Source organism: Schistocerca cancellata, chromosome 1 (genome assembly GCF_023864275.1).
Source record: "Schistocerca cancellata isolate TAMUIC-IGC-003103 chromosome 1, iqSchCanc2.1, whole genome shotgun sequence".
Taxonomy (NCBI): Eukaryota; Metazoa; Arthropoda; class Insecta; order Orthoptera; family Acrididae; genus Schistocerca; species Schistocerca cancellata.
In genome coordinates, this window is record NC_064626.1 from 803,137,693 (window position 1) to 803,158,303 (window position 20,611).

General features: G+C 36.2%; 1 protein-coding gene across 2 annotated transcripts in view; it reads right to left on the reverse strand.

Moving 5' to 3' along the window:
• The window catches only part of LOC126187960 (5-phosphohydroxy-L-lysine phospho-lyase-like), a 320,690-nt gene that overhangs the window by 20,037 nt on the left and 280,042 nt on the right, over positions 1-20,611 (reverse strand). The window contains exons 8-9 of one of the 2 annotated variants that reach the window (XM_049929343.1): positions 20,184-20,328; positions 15,860-15,959 (exon numbers count right to left, since the gene is read on the reverse strand). In XM_049929343.1, the coding sequence (XP_049785300.1) occupies positions 15,860-15,959; positions 20,184-20,328 (245 nt within the window). Of the gene's footprint in view, positions 1-15,833; positions 15,960-20,183; positions 20,329-20,611 lie in introns of both variants that reach the window. The other variant, XM_049929351.1, reaches the window with a different exon arrangement.

A 20,611-nucleotide genomic window follows, 5' to 3' on the forward strand; every position in this document is an offset into this window, starting at 1 on the left:
AGCTTCATAGCTCATATTGTGTAATCCAGTAAAGGGAGAATTACCTGTGCAGTGAACTGATGTCTAACAGTTGCAAACCTCTGTTTATCAACACATTTAACTGACTGTAAGGATGAACAACCACAGAGAGAAAGTCCTGTACTGTGGAACAGGCTGCAATGGCAGGGAACATAGTATACAACAGAATGAATTGTACATGATAAGCCTTGATAATGGCAGATTTGTCATCAGGAAAAATAAATCTGCATTGGAGGAATTGGAGTGTTGGAATGTTGGAGTCCTAAAATGATAATATACCTACCACTGCAATTATTGCATGGATAACTGATAGCGTATTTTCGTCTATGAGAAATAATTTGTTGCTGGTTGTACCACACAACCAACATCGAATTTCTGTTATTGGTACTCTTTATTGATGAAACAACATTTGGTGAGCTGGCATTATAGCTCTAAAAAACTGTCATCAGTGGGCTACAAATCATCAAAGGTTCACTTTACAGAGTAAGGAAAGAGAAATGAATAGGTTATATTTAATTACAATGGTAATTATTGAAGTGTGGTGGCAGAAAGAACAGTTTTATAAAATCAGATAAGGGAATTGCAGTAGTAGATCCAACAGTGAACAAGAAAATAAGAATGAAATTAAAGTAGTATGACTAGCATAGTGAACAGATCGTCATGGCTAACACAAACACAAAGACATGAGTTACCACAGTACTATAAGAATATATGACAATTATCTCTACAGCTGATGAAAAGATGGAAAAAACATTTGATGAGGTAAAAAGTTATTGTGTTAAAGGAAACAAAAATTTAATTGCAACAGAGGACAGGAATTCAGTAGTAGGAATAGTAAGAGAACAAAAAATATTAGGAGTGCCTGGAATAAGGCAAAGGAATGAAAAATAAGCCTACTGACAAAATTTTTTAAAGAGAATAATTCAACCATTCCTCATATATGGATTACGTATCATGAGAGAAGGTTTCATATGGGGAAGATACTTGGAGATATCAATCGGCAAGAGTACAAGAGTTCTAGGAGGAACAGTAAATAATTTAAGAGATTTTAGTATAGATTAATTTGAATAAAACATTGATTGATTTTTATTTGGTCCCATTTGATTACGTTTTGTGCAAAGTGTGTACTCGGAATATAGGACAAGTCAATTTAAACGTATTTTCTTGCAATATTTAACCATTTATTACAATTTAATGCATCAAAGTGGCAATACTTATAATAAAGTTGCATTCATTTTTCACCCATTTTTTAGGTCCTGAAAATTATTTACATACTACATTACACTCATATTTACATTTTTTCTCAATATTCGTGTTCTCAAGTTATTTACATATCATAATATCTACATCTACATGATTACTCTGCTAGTCACAATAAAGTGCCTGGCAGAGGGTTCAATGAACCACCCTCAAGCTGTTCCTCTACCGTTCCACTATCGAATGGCACGCGGGAAAAAAGAGCACTTAAATTTTTCTGTGCAAGTGCTGATTTCTCTTATTTTATCATGATGATCATTTCTCCCTATGTAGGTGGGTGCCAACAGAATGTTTTTGCAATTGGAGGAGAAAACTGGTGATTGAAATTTCATGAGAAGATCCCGTCGCAACGAAAAACGCATTTGTTTTAATGATTGCCACTCCAGTTGACGCATCATGTCTGTGACACTACCTCCCCTACTTCGCGATGATACAAATATTTTCAATTAGTTACAATACCTCTATAACAGTAGTAGTAGCATTTTTTGTTCATTGATGCATATACTCTTCTACACTGTAAAATTCTTTTTCCATTAAATAATCTTTTATAAGTTTTTGGAATGTCTTTTTGCTCACATTTTCCTGTAAACTCTTTGGAAGGCACTATATGAGTTTGACACCCGAGTGTCGAGGAGCTTTTTCAGCAACTCTCAGTCAGTGTTATATACTTCTTAGTTGGCCTTTATTTCTTGTTTCATATGTGTGAAAGTTTGCATTTCTTTCTAGTACTGCATTTCCTTTTATTAATTATATTATTGTGTTGTAAGTGTGTGGAGAAGGAAATGCCAGTATTTTTAGGCTACTGAAAACAGTTCTGCATGAATTTCTTTGTTTCTTGTTCAAAATGGTCCTAACTGCTTTTTCTTGCAATGCAAATATTCTTTTTGTATTTTTGCTGCTGGAACTTCCCCAAACAGTAATTCCATATTGTAGGTATGGCTCAAATAGAGCATGGTACACTGTATATAGAAGCTCCTTGTTGGCATAATATGCAAGCTGTTTCAGAACAAATATTGGAGTGCTTACTGTCAACAGTAACCCCCAAAAATTTAATAATGGTAACTTCTTCCAGTCTTGTTTCATCTATGAATATATCTATGTGTTCATCCTTTTCTTTATTTATGAAGAACATTGTCTTTTTTAGATTTAAAATTAAGTCATTTTGTATAAGCCACTGTACTGTGATATTTATTGATATAAATGCACTTCTTTCCAGTGTTTCAAGATCATTTTCTACATTCATCAGTGTCACTTCATCTGCATATAGTATTTTTTTATCTTTCTCACTGACTTCAATATTGTTTACAAACAGGTTGAACAGAAGTGGGCTAAGAACAGATCCTTGAGGCACTCTGTACTTAATATCTCTGATTTCTTAAAGACTGGAACTACTTTGCTTACTTTTAATTTTTATGGGAATACTCATTCTCTAAATGAGCAGTTGGCAATATCCAAAAGAGGTTTGATTATTTCTTCATTCACATGTTTTAATAAATAATTTCATACTTCATCATCTCCTGCAGACTTTTTGGGTTTTAATTTCTGTATTATTTTTATGTATTCTTTTTTTTTGTCTCTGGTTTCAGGAACATTGAGTGGGATGGTTGGCCAAGTGTTTAAGCTTGCTTCGACCACTGATGATGTTTTTCCCCTTTTAACTTTTATACAGCACCTATAAAATTGTTGTTTCATATATTGTTCCATCTGTAACTATGTTGTCATCAGTTCTAATTGACTTAATAGAATTGCTGTTTTTTACACTTTTTTGGCTATATCTTTCATTGTTGATTATATCCAATATTGTTTTACTTTTTTGATTTGAATTTGTTATGGATCTGTTTATTGAAATGGCTTTGTTTCTCTTATTAATTGCCTGTACGTCTTCTGATACTGTTTATATGCCTCTATATTCCCTATTTGTCTGAGTTTCTTCATTACAATCCTGAGTTCAATTATTTCTTTTGTAATCCATTTCTTGCTGTGACCCTGCTTTTTCTGATAGACTACTTTGGGGAAGACTACATGAAAGTGAGGCACTAGTATGTTAAGAAATGCATCATACTTTTCATTTGTACCTTGTGCTTGCATTGTTTTGGTCCATTCTTCTTTCCTCAGTGTTGTTTTGAAAATATTCATGTTTTCTACATTGATAATACTGACTTCTTTCTTATCTTGCATTTCTTCCATTTTTGAGCTCCTATTTATGTGGATTTGAATTATTAACCCATGATGGTCAGAGATTGCTGTCTCTAGAACTTTTGCTTCACATTTACTATTTTAAATATTTGTGATTATGTTGTCAATGATGGTCTGGCTATGGTCAATCGCTCTTGTAGGTACATCTATTATTGTTTTCATGTTACACTGTAATAATGTCTCTTTGAATTTTTGTTTTGGTTTTTATTCTTTACCCATATCTATGCTATAGTCTCTACATATTACATCATCTTTCATTTTAATCTTCAGCAATAATTTTTCTACTTTTTTCAGAAATGTTGTAATATTACCACCTGGGGACCTGAACACATAGATAATTCTGAGCTCTTCACTCTTGACACCAGTAAGTTCAAAATCTTTTTCAATGCAAGCTGGAAGGTTTATTTACAATATTCAGTATCTCATAGACTTCCAATTTTCTTCTTATATAACAACACCTCCACCCTGTATGTTTTGATCTACAGAAATAATTAATAATATCATAGCCTCTTATTATTTGGCTGCTAAGTTCTGCTTCATTTAGCCCATGCTCACTGATGCATAATATATCTGGTTGTGTTTTATTCAGGACCACTTCCACTTCAAGTTTTTTGTTGCCTACATACTTAATATTTTGGTACAAGATTTTAATGATTTTTTTCTCTTTATGAGTCCTGGGTTGCTGAGTATCTGTTGTAGTTGGAGCTTGATATGTGACTATGCTGTATTCTTTATTATTTATCTTGCCCTTCTTCTCTTTTGTTGGAAGTGGAATAAAAACTCTTGCTGAATAGAAGGGAACTGCTCATACTCTTTGCAAAGTCTACGATGGTTTCCTTTCTATTTGTTCAACTTTAGAAGTTGTTGGTTGTATGCTTTGATGTATTTCACAATCTTTTTGTGGTGCTGTGTGTGATGGTTCCTTTACTATGCTTAATCCACTATCAGTTGTTTCTGTTGACACATTGTGATCTTCCTGTTTTTTACAGTGTGTGTGTTCCAGTACTGCTGTTAATGCTGCATCTGCTTCTATTTTTGTTAATTCAGTGTGGTCTATCTCACTGTTGGAATTTGATGGTCCAGTTTTCCTGTCTTCCCTGTTTTTTGATTCTATAGAAGATTTTGCTTCTGTCATGATGGTTACTGCTATGTTTTTCCCAAGCCTGTGGCCTGCTTTTTGGTTGTTATTGCATATTTTAATTCTCTGCATAGTCTCTTTCTTCCTCTTTTGTTTCTATGCAATCCTTGCCATGTGAAATCTTGTCTTCTTAGGAATCTGTTTACATCATGTACTGTGGCATGATTGTATTGTTCACCTGATTTTACAATGTACTTCTTCAGCTGATATATGACATCATTTGCCTGTCCCCTGTCTTGCTGATATGGAATTGTACACAGTATCACCCCTTGTGTGTAACATATTCCTGATTAGCTCTTCTACAGCATTTCTGAAATTATAGGTGATCTTCCAGTTTCTGCTGTCATTTGATCCATCAAGACTATTAGTGTGTCTTCTTTTCCTAGGTGTTTGATTTTGCTATGAATATCTCAAGTAACTTCATTAAAAATGTGCCTTGCTTAACAAAGGACATTACAGAGAGTGTTTCTTGTGATAATTCATTTAACAGGCTTGCACAGTTTCTGCAATTTTTGTCAGTCAACATAAGAACTTTAGTTTCTGCCATAGCTGTATTGCATTGATTCCTGGTTTCTTTTGCTGTTAATTCCATTTCTGCTTGTGCAATATTTACTTTTACTGGGACTTGTGACGTAACACAATTAATGGAACATTCAGCAGTGTTGCTGTTTGTTTTTCCTTTTGCAAATTTGGTCCACATTTTCGAACATCTGAATGAACCAAAGCATTGTTTGTTGCACTCATACAGTTAAACTGTTCTTTTAGAGCCTTCAAACTATCAGTAAGACGTGCAATTACAGTATCCACTCACAAAATTTCGCCTTTCATTCGTTGTCAGGAAATTTTGTCAAACCAGTCTCAGGACTGAAGACCACAACAACATTTCCTTGGACCATTTTATTATCTATTTGTTTAGTTTTGAGCCTTTTATTTCATTCTGTGTCTTGTGCTGGTAAGCACTCATACTCATGACAGTATCAATAACACTTTTAACTCACACTGGTAGTCTGATGAAAATTCACTCTAAGTCTGTGATGTAGTATGATGGCAATCAGTTGATTGGTCCTATTGCATAGCCACATAATCTTATGCGATGCTGTTATCTACACTCTGCTGAACAAATTTTCCAGCATTATTGGAAAATGTCCCTTTGGCTTTAAGGATGGGTATGTTCTTCCAGCATGATGGGGCTCCTGCACATTCTAGTCATCATCTAAATTTAACATTCCACAGGAGATGGATCAACAGAAATGTCCATGTTTCATGTTCCTTGTCCATGGACAAGTCTGTGGACTTCATGCTGTTAGATTTTTGCTTATGTGGATGGCTGAAAGGTGAAATTGACAAAGCACAAGTAAAACACAAGAGACAAACTAATCTTTCTGCTTATGAATAGTGCTGCCCTCATAATAGAATGCCGACATGACCTCCAAAGAGCTACATGTGGTGTTGTCAATAAAATTCAAAAGTACACTGAAGTTCAAGGTGAAAGTTATGAAAAGCAACTTTGAACTTATTCATTTGCTTCTGCTTAACACTTCTTGTGAGTTGTTAATTGGACACTGTTATATGGAATATTTTATTCAAATTTGTCTGTTCTTCCACCTCTCAAAATATCTGATATTCCTCCTTAAACATCCTCTGTAATTTCAAGATATAGATGCAGAAACCAGATTTGAATCCACAGAATTTTCTCAGGAACAGATGTGAACTGTGACTATAATTTAATAATAATGAAATGCAGATATTATAGTTGGAGAAACCTGAGTTTGTAGGTATCTTCAAAGGGAGCATTAGCCAATAATGAACAAAGTGAAATGACAGATATCAAAATAAGTGAGTAAGGATAAAGAAAATTAACTGAAATTACTCAACAGAGGAAACACCACTGGATCTGATGAGATACCAATATGATTCTACCCAGAATATGACAAAGAACATGACCCCCTTCTTCTAGTGGTTGCCTACAGTACATCGGGGAAGGAGCAAAGCATTCCTAGTTATTGGAAAAAAGTGCAGGTCATTCCCATTTTCAAGACATGTTATCAAACAAATGTGCAAAACAATAATGATGTCAGTTTGTGTTGAATTTTAGATCATTTTATAAACTTGCATGTAATAACATTTCTAGAGACCAAAAATCTCCTCTACAGGAAGGAACATGGAATCCACAAACAACAGTCAAATGAAACGTAGCTCACTCTTTCTGTCCAAGAGACCCAGAAAGCAATAGATACTGGTGTTCAGGTTAATGCCATGTTTCTTAACTTCCAGAAAGTTTTCAATACAGTGCTGCATTGTTACCGAGTGAACAAAATATGACTGTTTGGAGTATCAGATCAGCTGTGTAACTGGATTGAAGAGTTCCTAGCAAACCCAGTAAACAGAATATAGCATGCCATTATTATCGGAGAGGAATCTTCAAACATAAAAATAACTATGAGTGTACCCAAAGAGACTGTTATGTGACAATTAGTTTTTATGACATACATTAAAGATCTGGTGGAATTTATCAGAAGTTCCTTAAATCTTTTTGTCAATGATGTCATTGGAGAATAGACAGTTGGCACAGGAGTGGCAATTGACAATCAACATAAACAAATGTAATGTATTGCACATAAATATGCAGAAAGATCCATTATTGTATGATTACATGACTGCACCATAATCACAGGAAGCAGTCACATCCATTTAGTATATATGAGAATGTGAACGGAGTGATTTAAAGTGGAAAGGCACACAAAAGTAATGGCAAGTAAGGCAGCTGCCAGACTGATAATCATTGGAAGATTCTTCAGGTTGTCTAATCCATCCACAAAGGAAGTAGATCACAAGATCTTGTTCAACCAATATTGGAACACTGCTGATCAATCTGGAATCCTTATCAGCTAGGTTTGGTAGAGGAAATAGAGAGGATATAAAGAAGAGAAAAATCATTTTTTCACGTGTTCATTTAGTAAGCATGAAAGCATCCTGGAGCTGCTCAGTCAACTCCAGTGGCAGCTGCTATAATAAAAGTGTTGAGCCTCATGGTGTGGCTTGCTGTTAAATTCTGAGAGCATATATCTCTAAAAGAATCGACTGATATAGTGCATTCTACTTCAGACATTTATGAGAAGCAAATGTAGGTACAATTAGAAAGACTGGAGCTTATATGGAGGCTTAACAACAACAGTACTTCACACAGACTATTCACAACCAGAACAGGAAAGGGGGAAAGTGACACTGGAACACAAAGTATTCTCCACCACACACCATAAGGTGGCTTGCAGGGTATAGATGAAGATATAGGTGTAGAAAGCAAGAGAGCAGAATATGAACATGTAGCAGTTCCACTTGCTTTATGTGCTTCTTCATTTGTTGTGCTCAGTGTTGATGTACTGCATTGCTACACTGGCTGAAAAATGGGGTTTGTAATTGTGGCACTGACTACTGTAAATGCAGTAGCCAACAAATGCACAATTTCATTTCACTGTCTTTTACTTTATGTTCATAACCCCCAATATTATGTGGTTATATGGCCAATGTGCTATTGTTTAACTTTCGATAAGCCTCATTAATAGTTAACAGGCGAAACATCCACATACTGCTACAATAGTTTATGCTTGAACATCTACGAGCAGCAAAAACCTAACCACAAAGTTCACAGTTCTTGAAGAATAATCAGGTACACATGGAGCAGGCGCTGTCAGTGTTCTAACATACGGCCAATTGGTGCAACACTTATTTCACTGTTAAGTTAATGCATTGTTGTCATTCCAAGCAACACAGATTCATCTGAAACCCAGCGGTGTACTGACTGTCTCATGACCAAAAATTGGGCTCTTACATATCATCAAAATAAGAAGTGCTGAAACTACACATTGTTTGAAGTTTAATTTACAGAAATTACAATTAAAACTTAACTCATTAAATTAACTGAATACATCAAAAACTTGTGTCTTTTTAACAGTTTCTTCTACTACAAGTGTTAGGCCGAATTATTTGTTTAAAAGATGAAATTAACATATATGGTTATGAAAACAATACTTTTGACAAAACTGTTAATTTCTTTGGAATTAATGAAGGGCAGGTTTTGCTAACATGTTTTCGAATAGAGCTAAATAGATACTTTAAGATTACTAGTGTTTCATCTTCCAACTGTTTACAGTTATCACAGAATTTATATTTGTATTTCACATCAACAATAGAATTTAAGTTACGAAACAATTACTGATTTCACCCTACAGCAAAAGATACTAACTAGGAATAGTTGAAATAAATTATAGAATCAATTACATACATAAACTAAGCACAGAATTAGATCTGGTGTTATACTGTTTAAAATTAAAGCAAGCCTTTCTCTTATATTAAGATGCAGATTATATTCACATACGTTAATGGCAAATAGTTAAAAGTGAAAAAACGAATTTAAAGAGATGGCAAAACAAGAGGGGAATTAAAATCATCCCAGCTTGCTTCATCACAAAAAGGTCACTTTAAGAGGGTGAAATACTGAAGGGAGCAAAGAAACAACTAAACTAGGCAAATAGACAAGACTGACTTTTAATTCATGAAATAACACAAGGATTACTAAGTTTAACTATCATAAAAATGCAACAAAAAATATTGATGTTGCATATAAAAAATCTGAAGCCTATGGAGTAAAGGGAAGCTGTTGTATGAACATCGAAACCTAAGATGGCGAGCTAGTACTAAGCAAAGAAGGGAAGGCTGAAAGGTGGGTGGAATATATAGAAGGAACAATCCTGAACACACACAGGGAACAATCCTGAGGACAATATTCTAGAAGATAAATATACATTACAAATGGTAAGACAAAAATTTAGAACCAGATTTTGCAACACAAAATGTTTTCAGGAGCAGACATACGTAATATTTTCACAGAATGATAGATTCTTGGGAGTTACAACGATGACAAAACTGTTCCACCTCATTTGTAGGATATATGAGACAGGTGAAATTCCCTTGAACTTAAAGAAGTATGTAATACTACCATCACCAGAGAAGCAAATGCTGACAGCTGTCGGTACTACAGTACCATCAGCTTAACACGTCGAACAATGGAAAATCCAGGACAGAATGTAACAATATTATGAAAATGAAAGCTACTACTCACCATATAGTGGAGATGTTGAGTTGCAGTAGGCATAACAAAAAGACTGTCACAATATAAACTTTTGACTATCAAAAGCCTTTGTCAAAAATTACATCACACACACACACACACACACACACACACACACACACACACACAAATTCTACTTGGGAAAAATATATATAAAAAACCAAGATGCTGTGACATACCAAACGAGAAAGTGCTGGTAGATAGACACAATAAAAAACACACAAACACACACACAAATTTCAAGCTTTCACAACCCAAGGTTGCTTCATCAGGAAAGAGGGAAGAGAGGGAAAGACCGCACTGGATATGGGTGTGTGTGTGTGAGTGTATACCTGTCCTTTTTTCCCCCTAAGGTAAGTCTTTCCGCTCCCGGGATTGGAATGACTCCTTACCCTCTCCCTTAAAACCCACATCCTTTTGTCTTTTCCTCTCCTTCCCTCTTTCCTGACGGAGCAACTGTTGGTTGCGAAAGCTTGAATTTTGTGTGTTTGTTTGTGTGTCTATCGACCTGCCAGCGCCTTCGTTTGGTAAGTCACATCATCTTTGTTTATATATATATATATATATATATATATATATATATATATATATATATATATATATATATATATATATATATAGGGAAACATTCCACATGGGAAAAATATATCTAAAAAGAAAGATGATGAGACTTACCAAACAAAAGTGCTGGCAGGTCGATAGACACACAAACAAACACAAACATCCACAAAAAATTATTTGTGATTTAAATGCATGTTTTACATTTGTAAGTGGCAAGACTAATTGTTTGGCTTGTCATGGCTAGCACACACCAGTCTCTCGTGAATGGTACCAGTGTCACATGACCTGCGTGCATGCTCAGAATATTGTTGAAGGTTGTTTTGTTCTATGTTGGCTGCCATGTTGTGCTGTTGTGTGAGTCCTTCCCACGTGCAAAAACATAAACAGTGAATATGGCTAACAGACATTGCTGGTCAAACTTGGAGATTGAAGAAGTCTTGAACAATGGCTCAGAACTTGATGATCTTTTGGACGACATCGGCAATTTTTCAGAAGATGATGATGATTCACGTGTGCTGCTGATGGAAAGAATGGCAGTGAGTATGAAGAAGCTAATAGACAAGTTTCTATTTGTTAGGTTTGTCATTCAGTTCAACAGCCTGGCCTTCATAATGAATGGTGTAATTTCGATGCACCCCCTGAATTACCTCTGTTTGAAGAAACAAGTGGAATTAAGGTTCCTGTCGACACATTTTCAATGGAACTAGACTGTTTGTTGCAATTTTTTGACCACAGCATGTCTCTAAAAGTAAAGCCAGTGACAAATATATATGCTACTGATACTATTTCTGAACTTTGCCATCAGAACAGAATCAAAACAAAATCTTTATAGAAGAAATGGAGAACAGTGAGGATACATGAAGTATATAAATTTTTTTCAGTTGTTTTGCATATGTGTGTTGTAAAGAAACCTAAACTATGGATTATTGGTCTGAAGACCCTGCACTTGCTTCATCATTTGCTTTTCAGCTAAAGCCATGAGACAGATTTTTTTCCATATACAGGATGCTGCATGTGAACAATAATGCGCTATGGATACCTCAACCAGAGCCAGGCCATGACCCTCTGCATAAAATAAGACCTATTTGGGACATTTTCACAGATAGATGCAAAAACCATTTTATCCACAAAGAAATCTGACTGTGGGTGAAGCAATATGTCCTTTTCGAGAAAGAATTGGATTCCTTGTTTATATGAAAGACAAACCAGAGAAATATGGGATAAAACTGTATGTTGTAAGTGATACTCAAACAGGTTACATGTGCAATGCTGAAGTTTATACTTGGAGGAAAAGGAAATGTTGACAATTCTGTCAAATCCCTGCTGCTGAGGCTATGTTCCTCTTACTTGGGAAAAGTACATGTGGTATACATGAACATATTTTATACAAGTCCTGCTGTCCTTGAAGGACTATGGGAAAGAAGTACATTGGGAGTTGGAACTGTGATGAAGAACAGGATAGATTTGCCTAGAGATCTAAAACTAAAAATAAAAAACTAAAGAAAGGAGAAATGACATTTTGCCACAAAGGACACCTTTTCTGCCTGAAATGGAAAGACAAACGTAATGTACACATGTTGTCAGCACATCATTAGATGACTGCTCCTCATGTCTGTGTAAAATTCAGGTGGGGATATGTTGAGATAGTAAAGCCAGACATTGTACTAGACTACAACTTGCCTAAAACAAGTGTTGACAGAGGAGACCAGCTGATGAGTTACTGTTCCTTCCAGTAAAAGACTGTAAAATGGTGGAAAAAAAAAATTTCTTCCATATTTTTATGAGGGCAGTTGCGAATGCCAACATTATACACAATATGAAGATATCAAAAAAGTGTGCATTAGCAGATTTTATCTGTAAATTAGCAAAGAAATTGGTTGAATAAGGAGGAGAGAACTAAATAATGACACACATTCAGCATCAAAGTTGCAAGTGCAAACAGACTCACAGCATGTCATATTTCTGAGAAACTGCCACCAACAAAAAAGAAAACAAACTCAGCTAGAAGATGCAAAGTCTGTTGGGAACAAGGGAAAGCTGCAGGAAAGGTAGTGAGGAAAGAGACCAGATACTACTGTAGACCATGTAACATAGGCCTTTGTATTCCCAAGTGTTTTGAAAGATTTCATGCCCGAATGAAGTTCTCTAATTTGTAAAAATGAGAAAAAACATTTCACTATAAAACACTTTACCTGTAAATGAAGCATTTAATATTTCGTGCTGACAAGTGATTTTAAATCAATAGCCTACCATTCCCTACGATTTATGAAAATTTTGTCCACTTTGGGGAAAAATAAAAATGCTGGAAAACAGTATATTTAGAGTAATACCTACAGATACCTGTATAATTTATTTGAGCTTAATGTATACATATTCATAAAGAGGAAGGATGGAAGGTTAAGCTGATATTGCATAAAGAGTATGTGGATTAGTAAATTTATTAGAAAATTGTAAATGATAGTAAATTTCCTCAGGATCTGGGTGTTAACTGGATTGCTGACCTGTTAGGCTCCAATATGTTAAGATCAGAATGACTGGTAGAAGGTGACCTAGGAGTAAATAACTTTGATTTCCAGAAAATAGGTTGGAAGAAAACCATTTACAGCACAAGTAGTTTAGAAAAACTTTCAGAAATGTTGGTTGGAATACAATCTTTGAAATTTGGAAGTTATTAGGGATAAAATACAGGGAGAAAGTGGTTATTTAAAACTTGCACAGACACCAAACTGTAGTGTTAAAAGATGTAATAATTATAAGGGGCAATATAGCATATTATTCAATCTGTAAAGTTGAATGGAATGCTGCATCTTGAAAAGAGTGTATTAGCATTACATCAGTTGGTGATTAGTGAACTACTTTAGCAAATGAGACTGTGAAAGTGGTAGTGTTTTGGTGTTTGGGCATCAAAATAATGGACAACATCAGAGGTAAAAAGGGTTTAAAATGTTGACTGGAAATGGGAAGTGTGCTTCCTCAGAAACAAGAAATACATTACATAAAATATGAATTTGAGTGTTAAGAAGTCTTTTCTGAAAGTATTCATACAGAGTGTATCCTTTTATGGAAGTGTAACATGGACGATGAACAATATGCACAGCAACAGAATGGAAGCTTTTACTACAGACAAGATGAAGTCCAGATGAGTAGATTGACTAACTACAGATGAGTACTGAATCAAACTGGAAATTATAGGGATTTGGATCATGCTGTTCTTATGGATTATGATATCTGTTGTAGTAAGATGCTCTGCAGGTATATTCTATAGAATTCTTCATCATAAAATAGCTGAGTCTATATTATGGTTAAATCTGTTAGCCAAATTCTAGGAAGATCTCATAATGTAATGCTAATCTGAATTTCACAGTAACTATCAAAAATTAATTTTAACTCAGTTATGTAGTATTTTTCATGTTATTACTGATTCACAAAAAGTCCTAAAAGGAATTCCTACAGGTAAGAATCTATGGATCACACACAGTCTTGGTACATTCATATCATATGAATATGTCAGTATTACCAAATAATGTAGAAATGAAAATTATGAAATTCTGAAAATATAATGTAACTAGGTAGATAAAAAAATTACTCACCAAGCGGTAGCAGAACAACACACATATAGAGGTTAAGGAGATTTGTATGCTTTTGGATCCAGTGACTCCTTCTTCTGGCAAGAGGGTTGAAGGGGAAGGAAAAGGACTGTTAAGGTTTAGGAAATGGGGAGAGTTTGGAAAAGTCACCAAGAACTCTGGGTTCAGGGTTGCTGACCATGTAAATGGTCTGTCTGCTGCTGAACACTATCTCAACCAGCACCCCCCTTGATTGTAACCCTACAATGTCCTTCCTGCTCACCTTAATCAATTGTATACTTACCAATGACTATTTTAGCTGTGAAGGGCAGACATACAAACAGATCATTGGCATGGTCATGGGAACCAGGATGGCTCCTTCCTGTGCCAATCTTTCTTGGGTCGCTTGGAGGAAGCCTTACTGGGATCCATAAGCCTTCAGGCCCTGGTTTGGTTTAGATACATTGACAACATCTTTGCCAGATTAACTCATAGTGAGGCTGACCTGTTAAAAGTTTTTGGAATTTCCTTGATGTCGACCTCATCCCTATGAAGGGGCAGTTAAACATCTCTGTTTGCAGTAAACTTCTTAAAAAAACAACAGTACTGACATTTTGACAGTTGCATCCTTTCCATCTCAAATGTTCCCTCCCATATAGCCTTGGTATTTGAGTCAAATTTATTTGTTCAGATGCAGAATCTTTACAGTAATACACCACCATTCTCACCTTAGCCTTCACTGGACGTAATTACACCATCAACCTGGTTGAAAAGCAGGTTTCCCAGGCCATCACATCCAATTCTGGTAGTGCTGATTCAACAAAAAACAATTATCCTGCTCTTGAATGTATTAATGTGTTACTTTGACAAGGCTATGACTTCCTAAAATTGTGTCCTGAAAGAAGGTCCATTTTGCCCACCACACCTGGAATAGCTTTTTGTGGTCTCCACCCCTCCACAATACCTGCAATATCCTGGTCAAATACAATGCTCCTTCTGCAACCATTTCCCTACTCCGTGGCTCCTACCCCTGTGACCATCCTCACTGTAAGACCAGCCCTATGCACCTTCCTACCACCACCTATACCAGCCCTGTAAATGGCAAAGCATACATTAGCAAAGGGAGAGTCCACTGTGGAATGACACTTCATGTACCAGCTGTTATGTAAACACATTTCACCCTTTTATGTTTGTACGACTACTGCGAAGTTATCAGTCAAGATGAATGAACATAGACAGAGACTTTACACTGGCAACAAACAATATCCTGTTGCATGGGATGTTCTACAACTTGACAGTCATGACCAGGTGTCTGTTTCACCACACATGCCATGTGAATTCTTCCCCAGACACTAGTTCTCATAACTCCACATGTGAGAACTGGAATTGCAATAAGTTCTTGGTTCCTACCACCCACCTGGTCCTAATTTACATTAATATCTTTGGTCTCAGAATTTCTTCTCAATAAGTATTCCTCTATTCACTCCTGTTTAGTTTCCTATATCTTCCATTTTCTGACCTGTCTATCTTTCCCTGCCCCCCTACCTCTACCACTAAGCTTTTCGCTCTTATTAACTCTTGCATAATGTTTTGTTAGTAATCTCTGTATTGTTTATTAACCTGTTTTCCACCTTTAAGCTCTCGGTTTTTCAAATTTTGTCTGGTGCAGTCTCCAACAATCAATCGTTCCTTCTCATCCTGTCTGCTAAGTCTTCCCCAACCTTGAGTTCTGGGTGATTTTCCCAAACTCCTCCATTTCGCAAACCTTTCCTATCCTTTTCCTTCAGCCCTCTGCAGTTCCCTTCAACCCTTCTGCCAGAAAAAGGCACCACTGGTTCCAACATCTTGCAATTTCCCTAACTTTTATATGTGCATTTTTTTGCTACCACAAAATAAAGTAATTTGGTGAATTAGTTCATGATTTGTGCCTAATATTAAAATATAATAAAATAAATACATGACTACCTACACTGTAAATGAAGCCAAATGTGCTACCTGTAAGATATTTTTTCTGCTATTTCTGGAGCTGGTTTCTTTGTAGTTTGGCACCACACAATGTCCACACCAATCATCAGTCCTATTCCTCTCACATCACCTGTTACCATTACACCAGAGATGTTAACAATATCTTTGTAGTGCAAAAAGAATACAGACTTAGACATAAAACAATTCCACCCTAGAGACATCATGTGAATAATTTTGCACAGCACTAAGTTTCACACTGCAGTACATTCTAATTATATTACTACCATGCTTAGAGGGTTATCCTAAAACAGCAATGGGTATGCATTATGAGAAGCTGAGTAGGATGGGTTAAGAGATGGGAGAAGGGTGAGAAAAAAATGAACAGCTGGTGTGAGAATAAAAGAGAGAGTACATGTCAGGTTAAAAGCAGCAGGTGAATAGGAGAGCAATGAAGAGGGGTAGGATAAATAACAAGAAGTGGCAGTTGGAGGATGAAGGCTGTGAAGGAAGCAGGAGGAAGGAGTATAAAGGAGAAGAAGGGGAAAGAGTGGAAAGGGAAAAACAAATTAAGTTAAAAAACCATACATGTCTCAAAGATATACTTCATTTACACTTGGGATTGAATAAAATTCACACAATATGAAAGACATAAACAAACTACTGCTTTCAAAAACTGCTGCTCATTCTCAGTTACACTATTCAGCTACTTGTATCAAATTCTTCATGCATGAGTACAAATACTTTCAAATAAATAAAGAAAATAGAAACAACTATCGTACCTAGGAGCCTATTATTGTTTATTTTAAGAGCTAAATACTTTAGAAAGAAAATTACATTATGAAGTGCTAGAGCAATATAAACTGAACATTAACATAATTACCAAAACTGAACAATGGCTATGAAGTAATGGAATAAAAAAAGTTTCAATTGAGGGCTATATATTGGGTATCAACTTTAACAGTTAATTTTCCATACATGGTGGCATTACTATCTTTGTAAAAGAGCAGATAAATTTCTGTGAGGTCAGTAATTGTTATGAGGGTCATTCAGTATGTCTTAGAAAATCCAAGAGATGACACTTGTAGTATCAAAGTGGTTTGCCAGTAGTAAGCATCAGGCAATGATCTTGTGTTTATTTCACAGCATGGAAAAAAGTGAGTTTTCAGAGATGATTAAACACTTCTGTTTAAAAGGCTAAAAACCAAAACAGATCAATGTTGGATTAAGTTCATGACACATCTGCTCCTGGGTTTACAACTGTTTACAGTTGTGTAAATGAGTTTAAATGTGGCCGTACATCCACAAAGGTGAACAGTGTTTGGGATGTCTGGTGGAAGTAAGTACCCAAAAATGATTAACAAAATCCATGGTATGGTTTTGAGTGACTGATGAATCAAAGTGCACAAAATAGTTGAGGTCACAGGCATAGCACAGGTACAGTATTTTCAATTTTACACGAAACATTGGGTTTGAAAAATTTTCAGCTTGACGGCTGCTGAATTTGCTCCCAGTTTAGTTTGATACTGAGACTGTTTCCCCACTTTTACACCAAAATTCTGCCTTGTTTCCACATCAGTAAATAATGTGGATGAAACACGGATACACTAATACATGCAAAAGACTAAGGAAAACTCAAAACAGTGAGTTTTTGAAGGTGAATGGGCTCTGAAGAAGGTGAAGACAATGGAATCAGCTGACAATGTATGGCCATATTTTTTGGGATATACATGGAATCATTTAAGTCAGTTACTTGAAAAAGGGACAAACAATATTTAGAGAGTACGAAACTTCCTGGCAGATTAAAACTGTGTGCCAGACTAAGACTTGAACTCAGGGCCTTTGACTTTTGTGGGCAAGTGCTCTACTGACTGAGCTATCCAAGCAGAACTCACAACCTGGTCTCACAACTTTATTTCCAATAGTACCTCATCTCCTACCTTAAAAACTTCATAGAAGCTCTCTTGTGAAACTTGTAAGACTAGCACTCCCAGAGGAAGGGATGGTGTGGAGATATGGTGTAGCCACAGCCTGGGGGATGTTTCCAGAATGAAAATTTCACTCTGCAGTGGAATGTGCACTGATACAAAACTTCTTGGCAGATTAAAGCTGTGTGGTGGGCAGAGACTTGAACTCATGAGCTTTGCCTTTTGTGGGCAAGTGTTCCACCAACTGAGCCATCCAAGCATGGCCCACAAACCATTCTCACAGTTTTATTTTCAATAGTATCTCATCTCCTACTTTCCAGACACAGCTTCAGACTGCCAGGAAGTTTCATGTCAGTGCTCGCTCTGCTGCAGAACAAAAATTTCATTCTGGAATTAGAGAGTAATATGCATTGTTTTTGCAGTGGATGAAAGAAGATATCAAGGAAAAATTTTCTCATTTGAAAAAGACCCTCTTCTATGATGACAATACACAGCTGAAAACCTGCACAGTTTTGAGGGCCAGAATTATCTAATTAAAATTCAGATTATTGCAACATCCACCACATTTACCAGATTTGGCTCCCAAGGATTTTTTAATTTACAAATCTGAAAAAATGGCTCACAGATGACAGTTCAGACCAAATGAGGATGCCATCACCCAAACAGAGACCTATTTTGAAGATCTTACAAAATCGTATTTTTTTTTAATGGCTTAAAAAAGTTGGAGCAACACTTGATAAGGAATGTAGAGTTGAAGGGGAATTATGTTGAAAAATAAAAATAAATCCAAGAATAAATTGTTTTTCTATCTTTTTCTAAGGACTTACTGAATGGCCCTTGCACACTATCCCAACAGAAAATGATTTTGAACTTCCTGTGGCCAAACTAACACAACTTAACCACAATTATTTATTAATGTTTACTGAGTAGCAAGTATTAATGTGCCTATTTCTATACTTGAATTAGGAGTACAACTGAAGAGACTCAATTTATTTAACATGAAGATATTATTTTATAGTGATTTTAATGTTATTTTTCAAAAGGCAGTAACTCTTGTGACTCTTTGATAAATATCATGAAAGCATTTCATTTGTTCCCACAATAACTTATCCAATAAGATCAGCAGTAGATAAAAACTCTTTTTTGATGTATATTACTTCTAGATACAGAGTATTGAGCAACAGTTTTTGTGACAATGGGACAAATTATTGTACATAGATACAGCAAAAATAGTACCCATTGCAAAAATTTAACTGAAAAAGAAGTGAATTTTTTCCAGGAACAGTTGTATAATGGTTACTTCCCTACAAGCTAGGAAAATTCGAAAAAAAAAAAAGGAATCATTATGAATTATATTGACAGTGGGCTGCTGGAGCCAGTGGGAGGCAGTGCACACTGAAGTTGCTGTGGGGACATGAATTGGGAGGGGGTAACAGGATGCAGGAAGGGGAAACTGTTGGTTGGGGGAAGGGTGCGGGGATAGTGGACTACAGGGGATTGAAATCAGGATAATTACAGGAGCAGATGATTTGTTGCAAGGGTAACTCCCATCCATGTAGTTCAGAGGAGCTAGTGGTGGAGGGAAGGTTTTGAGATGACCTGGGTTGTGGAGCAGCCATTGAAGTTGAGGATGTTATGCTCAGCTGCAAGACCAAGGTGCAAGTACACCCACCCAGCACTTTCTAATACAGTTCTGTCAGAGTCTTATCCTACCCCATCTGAGACTGGGCCATCCATGAAAGTAGTCATGTCATATACAAACTCTGCTGCAGATACTGCACAGCTTTTTATGTTGGTGTGACTACCAAACAGCTATCAATGAGGATGAATGGCCACTGCCAAACTGTTGCAAAGAACAAAGTTGACCACAACATGCAGCTGAGCATAACATGCTGAATTTCAATAGCTGCTTGCAACCCGAGGCATCTGGGTCCTTTCCTCCACTACCAGCTTCTCTGAACTATGCAGTGTGAGTTATCCTTGCAACATATTTCTGCTCCTGTAATCAACCTGGCCTCAATCTTCAATGACCCAAAGTCTTCACAACGTCCACCCAACAGTCTCCCCTTCTTCCATCCTGTCACCCCCTTGCAATTCACATCCCCATATTGCCTTCAGTGTATATCATGCCCCAGTGGCTCCAACAACTGTGTATCACATGTATAGCCTGTGCACCTGTCACGCCTTCCTCTCTTTTTCCTAGCTGGAAAACAAGCTGTCCACCTCTAAGCTGCTAGCTGCACCCAACCCCTCCCCCTGCACCTGCCTCTCTCTCCCTACACTCCTTGTTGATGATTTAATGTTTCGTATTTTTGGTGACTGATCTCCTTTACCTTTAGAGTGTTTACATTCCATAAAATTATCATAAACATGACTAATCTGAGATATAATAATTTTTATTTCTGCTACTTATTTTGAGAAATGCTTACCAATATGCTTGTGCTTTTTCTTGAGTGTCAGGAGTTCTTCTTTTAGCAGTTTTCCAGTCATAGTTGCATTGTGGAGTAGATGTTCTTCCTCTATTACACAGAGAACTGAAAGTCCGATTGTTGCTGCCACTGGTCCGCATCTGTACTGTGAATGAAGGTCTTTTTACTTGCTTAAACTATTAAGAACAACATATTTCACTATCAACTAGATTAGAATTGGCAGTCATTATAGCTTCAGAAGTTTTTGTGGTATTAATCTTATCTACAGCAATGATGCAGTAGTAACATCTAAATCCACATTGTGAGTCATTATATGGTGCACAAATTAGGGTACCTTTTGCTGCTACTAGTTGTTTCCTTTCCTGTTCCATTCACAAATATGAGTATAGAAGGGAAAAACATCTGTTTATATACCTCCATACAAACCA